Source organism: Nicotiana tabacum, chromosome 19 (genome assembly GCF_000715075.1).
Source record: "Nicotiana tabacum cultivar K326 chromosome 19, ASM71507v2, whole genome shotgun sequence".
Taxonomy (NCBI): Eukaryota; Viridiplantae; Streptophyta; class Magnoliopsida; order Solanales; family Solanaceae; genus Nicotiana; species Nicotiana tabacum.
In genome coordinates this window covers 116,291,514-116,300,216 of record NC_134098.1, presented here as the reverse complement: position 1 = coordinate 116,300,216, position 8,703 = coordinate 116,291,514, and the positions used below count along the sequence as shown (strand labels likewise).

Here is an 8,703-nt window from a genome sequence, read left to right as displayed (position 1 = left end):
GGTTCCAAGTGTTTAGTTTCAATTTTATTAACACTAAGTCCCTGATGTTGAAGTGTTAGAGGTTGGCTCTCTGGTTGTAATACCCTTCGATCCGATATTTTTCGGCGGTCAGCCGGACGAGGGCAGCCTCGCGCCTCTCGTCCAACAGTTCCAGGCTCATGTTCATGGCCTCATTGTTTGACTCTTCGGTCGTGTATCAAAATCGGAGAATCAGTTCTCCTACTTCGACCGGTATTAGCACTTCGGCACCGTAGACCAACGAGAACGGGGTAGCCCCGATACTAGATTTTGAGATCGTTCGATATGCCCACAGGACTTTGGGTAAAATTTCCTTCCATTTTCCTTTGGCGTCGTTCAACCTCTTCTTAAGATTTTGGAGTATGGTTTTGTTCGTAGACTCCGCCTACCCGTTCCCACTAGGGTGATAGAGTATTGATAGGATCATTTTGATCTTATGGTCCTCGAAATATTTACTCACCTTATTACCGATGAATTGCTTCCCATTGTCGCACATGATCTCGGCCGACATTTCAAACCGGCATATTATGTGGTCCCAAATGAAGTCAATATCTTCTTTCTCCCTGGATTTCTCAAATGATTTGGCTTCTACCCATTTAGAAAAATAGTCAGTCATAAATAATTTAAATTGAGTCTTACCGGGTGCCCATGGCAGGGGGCCAACGATGTCCATCCCCCATTTCATGAATGGACAGGGTGACAAGAACAAATGTAACAGCTCCTCGGGCTGATGAATAATCGGTGCATGTCTCTGATATCCGTCGCATTTTTGCACGAACTTCTTTGCGTCTTTTTCCATGTCGATCTAGTAGTATCCAGCTCTGATTATCTTACGAACCAACGATTCGGAACCCGAATGATTCCCGCAGGTGCCTTCGTGAACTTCCCTCAAAACATACTCGGTATCGCCCGGTCCCAGACATACGCCGAGTGGGCCATCGAACGTTCTCCTGAATAGGGCGTTGTCTTCGGACAAGCTGAACCTGGCCGCCTTTGTGCGCAAAGCTCTTGATACTTTAGGATTCGAGGGCAGTTTTCTGGTCTTCAGGTAATCTATATACTTGTTTCTCTAGTCCCAGGTTAAGCTTGTTGAGTTTATCTCGGCATGGCCTTCTTCCACTACCGATTTCATGAGTTGTACGACCATTCTCGAGCTGAATTTATCACCATCAACCGACGATCCTAAGTTGGCAAGAGCATCGGTTTCGCTGTTTTGATCTCGAGGTATATGTTGCAAAGTCCATTCCTTGAACCGATGTAACGTCACCTGTCAGTGGCTTCAACACGATGCCAAGTCCGGACCCCTTTGAGTTCGAGGCGCCATCCGTAAAGAGGATCCAGATTTCGGAGGAGGTCCCTGAGTTCAACAACAATTCCTTCTCGACCTCGGGTATCAAGTCCGGCGTGAAGTCGGCCACGAAGTCCACCAAAATTTGAGATTTAATGGTGGTTCAGGGTCGATATTCGATATCGTACCCGTTGATTCCATGACCCATTTGGCCAATCATCCCAAGAGCTCGGGCTTATGCATTATGTTCCTCAATAGGTAAGTAGTCATGACACATATGGGATGACATTGAAAATACGGTTTTAACTTCCTAGAGGCTCTTAGCAAAGCAAGCACCAATTTTTTCCAGGAGAGGATACCTAGTTTCGGACTCGTCTAGAGTCCTGCTAACATAGTAGATAGGAAATTGTGTACCTTCCTCTTCCCGGACTAGGACTCCACTTACCGCTATCTCGGATACCGCTAAGTATAGGTACAACTTTCCATCTGCCTTCGGAGTATGAAGCAAATGCGGGATCGAAAGGTACCGCTTGAGTTCTTCCAAGGCTTGCTGACACTCCGGTGTCCATGAGAAATTATTCTTCTTCTTCAATAACGAGAAGAACCGATGGCTCCTGTTGGAGGACCTTGAAATGAATCGGCCCAACGCGGCTATGTGCTTGGTTAGCCTTTGAATGGCCTTGACATTGTCCACCACGGTAATTTCCTCTATGGCCTTGATTTTATCGGGATTGATCTCGATTCCCCGGTTAGACACCATGAATCCGAGAAATTTTCCGGACCTCACTCCGAATGCGCATTTCTCCGGGTTCAGCTTCATATTATATTTCTTCAATATGTTGAAGGTTTCCTGTAAATGTTTCAAATGGTCCTCTGTTCGCAGGGACTTAACTAACATATCATCAATGTAAACTTCCATTGATTTTCTTATTTGTTGTTCGAATATTCGATTTACTAGGCGTTAGTAAGTGGCACCAGCGCTTTTTAGTCCGAATGACATTACGTTATAGCAGTAGGTGCCATACTTAGTAATGAAGGACATTTTTTTCTGGTCGCCCGGGTCCATCCGAATTTGGTTTTACCCGGAATAGGCTTTGAGAAAGCTGGGGATCTAGTGGATGGCCGTCGCATGGATCATGCGATTGATGTTGGGCAGAGGGAAGTATTCTTTAGGGCATGCCTTATTCAAGTCTTTGTAGTCTACACACATTCTTAATTTATTCCCTTTTTAGGGACTACCACTATGTTTGCTAACCAATCCGGGTATTTAACCTCCCGGATGGGCCCTATTTTAAGGAGTTTAGATACCACGTCTTTGATGAATGCATGCTTGACTTCAAACTGATGCCTCCTTTTCTATTTTATCGGGTGGAACTTCAAATCCAGGCTCAGCTTATGGATAGTTATCTTCGGTGGTATCCCTGTCATGTTGAGGTGGGACCAAGCGAAACAATCTATGTTAGCCATAAGGAATTTAATGCATTTTTTCCTAAGCTTGGGATTTAACCCCGTGCCCAGGTATACCTTACGATCGGGCAGATGCTCGATCAATATGACCTGCTCAAGTTCTTCGACCGTTGATTTGGTGGCGTCAGAATTGTCGAGGACTATGATAGATTTGGGAACTCCGTAGATGTCGTCCTCATCCGTCCCCTGCTTCTCCGGTTCAGTCGGGGCCGGTGTCGGTGATTGCTATTTGATTCCTTCCTTGACGACCGAACTTAGACCCTTTGGTGTAGAAAGTGCGGATATCGGGACCACCTCGTCGACCGCAAACATCTCCTTTGGGGCCGGTTATTCTCCGTAAATTATTTTAATCCCTCCTGGCATTGGGAATTTCAACACCTGATGTAGTGTCGAGGGCACTGCCCTCATGTTGTGAATCCATGACCTCCCGAATAGAGCGTTGTATCTCATATCTCCTTCGGTCACGTAGAACTTTGCTTCCTGAATGGTTCCGACGGTGTTCACCGGTAGTGTTATCTCCCTTTTAGTGGTCTCACATGCCATGTTGAATCCGTTTAGAACTCGGACTGCAGGCACAATTTGGTCTTGTAGACCCAACTGCTCTACGACTCTCGATCTGATGATATTGGCTGAGCTACCTGGATAAATTAACACACGCTTAACTCGAGATCTATTTATGAGTACAGATATTACCAGTGCGTCGTTGTGTGGCTGCACGATGCCTTCAGCATCCTCTTCGTTGAAAGACAAGGTTCCTTCTGGCACGTAATCTCGAGTCCGTTTTTTTCTAGTGATGGACACTTTGGTGCTCTTTAACATCGACCCCTGGGGGACGTTGACCCTACCGATGATCATGTTAATGACATGCTGAGGTTCCTCCTGCTCGATTTGCTTATTAGAGTCTCTATTCTTGAAATGGTTTTTGGCTCGATCGCTCAGGAACTCTCAGAGATGTCCGTTGTTGAATAATCGGGCTACTTACTCTCTCAATTGTCAGCAATCGTTTTGTGGCCGTGAATGCCGTGATACTTACACATTAGGTTGGGGTCCCTTTGGGCTAGATCGGATTGCAGAAGTTGAGGCCACTTGGTGTCTTTGATGCATCCGATGGTAGATACGATGGCAACAACATTGGGGTTGAAGTGATACTGCGATAACTTTGGCGCTTCATTAGTCCCGATGGGCCTGTCGAAACCGCTTTTGCTCATGAGTCCTCAGTTATTTTGACCTCGATCGCTTTTCCTTTCACTTCTCATAGGGTTTCGTCCAGACCCATTACCTCTCCAGTTCTAATTGTATGGTTAATACCGATCCCTACTTAATCTCGGTTCATGATCAATGTCTCTCTTGGGTCTGTCGATAGCTTTGACGGGATAAGAGGACCCGGAAGGGGTCCTAAGCTTATCATCTTCGACCCTAATTTTTGATTGATACTGGTTATGTACATCGGCCCAAGTTACAGCAGGATATTCTACTATATTTTGCTTCAACTGCTGTGAAGATAATGCGCTTCGAGTATTGAGTCCTTGGGTGAAGGCCTGAACGGCCCAATCGTTCGCGATCGGAGGCAAGTCCATTCGTTCTATTTGAAACCAAGACACAAATTTCCTGAGTATCTCATTATCTCTCTGTTTCACTTTGAAAAGGTCGGACTTGCTGGTATCGATCTTGATGGCTCCGGCGTGTGCTTTCACGAAGGAGTCTGTAAGCATAGCAAACGAGTCAATAAAATTAGGGGTAAGTTGTGATACCATATCATAGCTCCCTTCGACAAAGTTTCCCTGAATTTTTTCAGCAGGACGAACTCGATCTCATCATCCTCTAAGTCGTTCCCTTTGATGGCACACTTGTAGGAGGTCACATGCTCATTTGGATAGGTTGTTCCGTTGTACTTAGGAATCTCGGGCATGCAGAACTTCTTCGGGATTGGCTTCGGAGCTGTGCTTGGAGGAAAGGGTTTTTAACAAACTTCTTAGAATCCAGGCCCTTCAATATCGGTGGTGCTTCTGGAATTTGGTTGACCCTTGAATTGTAGGTTTCCATCTTTTTGTCATTGGCTTCAATTTTCTTTTCTCCCAATTCTACCCGTTTTGTCAGTTTCTCGAGCATTTTTTTGATCTCGGGGTTAGTCCCGGGTTCGGCATCACTCGGCCTCTCCGTGACTGGTTCGTTTCTGTGAGCGATTTCCCGGGGCGGCTCAGGCTCAACCCTGCTGGGGGCGCGACTCTGGTTCTGCAGCTGGGCTATCGCTGTATGTTGAGCTTGTAGCATTTCGAAGATCACTCGCAAGTTTATCCCATCCCCTTCACCGTCATGTGTATTTTGGGCTACCGATCGAACTCCCCCGTGTACACTATTCCCAGGATCGGTAGGCAAATTCGCATTGATGGCCATATGTGACTTAGCGTCAATTGGGTCCGCGGTTGGAACTCCGTTGGGATTGACAGGGGGCACCTCGTTACTAGGTACCATATCGTTGTTCTCGCCATGATGACTGAACTCAGCATCCACGTTTAGAGGGGTAGATTGAGAGTTCGACATTTTAAACTTTGACTTGAAATTAAAGACACTTCAAAGAATAAGTGTAAAATAGAAATTGTTTATCCTAAAAAAGGATAACAATTAAATTTGTAAGTGGTTTTAAGGATACATGGATTTATTCAATACAAATGGTAAAGATTGCTAGAATAAACAGGCAAGAGATGTAATAAATTATCAAACCGCTTGAAAATAAGGGGGGAGGGGGAGGATTCTCGACTCGAGGGTAGCCTCAACAAGGTATTCGTCTTCGATCCCAGGCTTATAATAACGAAAAACGAAACACTGATCAGCAACGCAAGAGCTATGAATAACATAAATAATAGTATATTGCTTTGTGATGCGTGTTACAATGTGTTCAATAAATAATCAGATGTGTTCAATGAATAATCAGACATCTCTTTATATAGTAGGGGAATCCCACTCTAGGTATAATTCTATAAAAGGTAAAAATCTTCCGTTTAACTAATTACTGAATTTCCGTCGGTACGTGCCGAGATCAGCGCCGTGATACCCAGTTGGTCATGGATATTACGGCCTTCCGTCAATCGTGTTCGATTGCCCAATAATGCTCTCCGAAGTCTTTTGGGATTTGGACCGATCCCGGGGTCATGGCTTCAATATACTCGAGGGCGGGCGTCGTGCCCCCGATGCCTAACTCGATGAGTCCCTTATCTCGATTCCAGTTCCTTGTCATCGTGTTCCTTAATTGATTTATTTTATCGGAAATCGGGCCAGCTTATGGGACCGGTTTCATCTGTATACACAAACCATGAAAAAAAGATAATCCTGTACACAAAGCATTCCGTATTCACGCAGTATTCAGAGAAGGATGCCCACCCCTTATGGGTATGATGTAGAGAACCTACGGTGTCTGCTTTCGCGGCTCGAATCCGTAGCCTATAGGTCACATGGAGACAACTTTACCTTTGCTCCATAGCTCCCCTTTTATCTCCTAACCATGAAATGAAACGAAAATGAATAAAATAAGAAGTGTATTTAAATGCCATATTAGGCACTGATAGTACATGAGATCCACAATATTAATGAAGGTACCAATCAATTGCACACCCATTTCTTCCATTTCCTTTAGCTGTGATCATTGTCCACACCTTTCTCGACCCTAATTGCCAAAAAAATAATATTGCTTGACATATAATTGGAAGTTGGACCTTGTCAATGACCAACCTTTTTTGACACTTATCACCATTCTATGGTGTTCCCTAATGGAACGCAACTTTTCCATATATTATAATTATGGATAGTCGTATCTAACATTGCACATGACGAGACCTCCATCACGAAAAGTTATGAGTTAGGGAGTTTTGGTAAATCGTACACCAAATAAATAAGTGGTCGATGGGAGATTTCCATTCAAATTTTATTGCGAAAATAAATGATTTATTAATATCTGTGTTGATGAAAGGTAATGACTATTTAATAAAATAAATAAAATATGCCAAGCTAGTGAGACTGCGGTATTTGTGTTATTTCATAAAGAAGTTTCAGTTATTTTAATGAAGTTTTATAGACCAGCTATCTTCCAATATTATATGGTGTTGTGTCAAGCTAGTTAGATGAATCTATAAAGCGTGAGAGAGGGAGAAATAAGTTATTTCTGTCTTAGCAAAGTTGAATGATAGGCAAGCTAAGTCATATATCCATTTATACTTAATTATGTTATTAATATTCCTCGTCATGTGCGGATTTGATCTTTTTTAGGAGCCAAGTAGCAAATAATAGGAATATCCAAATAGCTAATTGAAATCAGGAATATTTCAATTTATTCAAATGTAGTAGTAAAAACAATACTTGTCACTTATTTGGAACTCTAACATTCAAAATCTCAACATTATTTTTCTTTTTCTCCTTGATACACTGCAATATCTCTTCGAGTAATAATAATAATAAACATAGTATCGTCCCATAAAATAGGATTTGAGGAGCTATACCTCTCTGAGTAAACTCTTATTTTTATAATCGGTATTAATTATTTCATAGAAACATCACTTGCCACAACACGACTAAAATAATAATACGATCCAAAAATTGCTTAACCTCTCACGAACTCCATTATAACAACGGCCAATTCTTTCAACTTGTTAGGATCAAAAAATTCACAGGCATGAAACCCTCCCTCACTAAAAATGTCCACAACTTGCACCCCTTTTTCTTTCAACATTTTCGAAAGTTCAGTTTGTCTATCAATCAAAGGATCACCATCACAACCAATCAGCAAAACTTTCCAACCTTGTATTTTCACTTGGTCAAACAAATTATCATTTGATTTAATCTCCCCCATTGGATTGCAATAAGGATGATCACGATCACTTCCTATAGGCAAACCTAACTCCCACATAATATCACTCACATTTAGTGACAATATCTTGTTAAAAGCTAACCTTAGTTCCGATTGTGTCCTTTCATTCCCACCAAAGAAAGCATGATGTAAAATCAATCCTTTGATTTCTAAAGGCTTAAGGTATTCACTAATTCCAGCGACTTGTAAACCTACATGGTAAGTTATGTTACCACCTGCACTTGTCCCCATGAGAAAACACTTAGAAAAATCAGCATATTTTTTCAGCAACTCATCAGGATTGTTCTTGATCCAATGCAGTGATTCGATACAATCATCATAAGCTGCTGGAAGTCGATTTTCGGGTGCGTATCGATAATCGACAGATACAACTATGGCTGGAATTTCAGCCACAAGTGTTTCATAAAACGTTTGTAAGAACGGTGTGTCTACACTAGCTGCAATTACGAATCCTCCGCCATGAAAATATACTATAAGAGGGAGTTTGGTTGTGGTATTGATATTGTTTGAGTTTAGTACTTTACGAGGGATGACAATACGAGCCAATGTGTTTTTGGTGGGGTTAATGATGAGATCTTTAGTGAAGACTAAGGAAAGATCAGGAATAGTAGTGGCAAACGGAAGAGTTGATTCTGGTAGACGTATAATAGAGTCGTCCGTATTACGCCTAATGCCCAAATATCGATATGGATCGACATTTGGATCAATTAGAGCAATTTCATCATTTTGACCAGACATGGTAATTAAACTGGACAAGTTAGAACCTGCAGACTATAGTGATGAAAGTAGGAAATTAAAAGTGTGGGATGTTTATGAGAGCAATGTTGAAACTTTATAGTAGCAATATATAGCCTTTTCAAAACAACTGTTTTTCTTTCGTATGTAGAAGGTTCAACAAAGTAGTAAACATCGTCAAACCACGTGGCATGTGACTTTCCATCTTTTTTAAAGATCATAAATGAATCAATGTCTGAATAGGAGTAAAATTGAATATATGGTTGACATATATTGTCAAACTTTTTGAAATAGAACGAGTACTAAACAATTCAGTTAAACTCTATGTTTTCATAAT

General features: G+C 42.1%; 1 protein-coding gene across 1 annotated transcript; it reads right to left on the bottom strand.

Moving 5' to 3' along the window:
* Positions 1–7,069: 7,069 nt before the first annotated feature.
* LOC107767564 (carboxylesterase 1-like) lies at positions 7,070–8,445 on the bottom strand. The gene has a single exon (XM_016586602.2). The coding sequence runs from the start codon at positions 8,367–8,369 to the stop codon at positions 7,365–7,367; it is 1,005 nt and encodes a 334-aa protein (XP_016442088.1). The 5' UTR covers positions 8,370–8,445; the 3' UTR covers positions 7,070–7,364.
* Positions 8,446–8,703: the final 258 nt, after the last annotated feature.

What these genes read in the sequence shown, in the direction of transcription:
- LOC107767564 (XM_016586602.2), bottom strand. Translation starts at nt 8,369, where the DNA reads ATGTCTGGTCAAAATGATGAAATTGCTCTAATTGATCCAAATGTCGAT.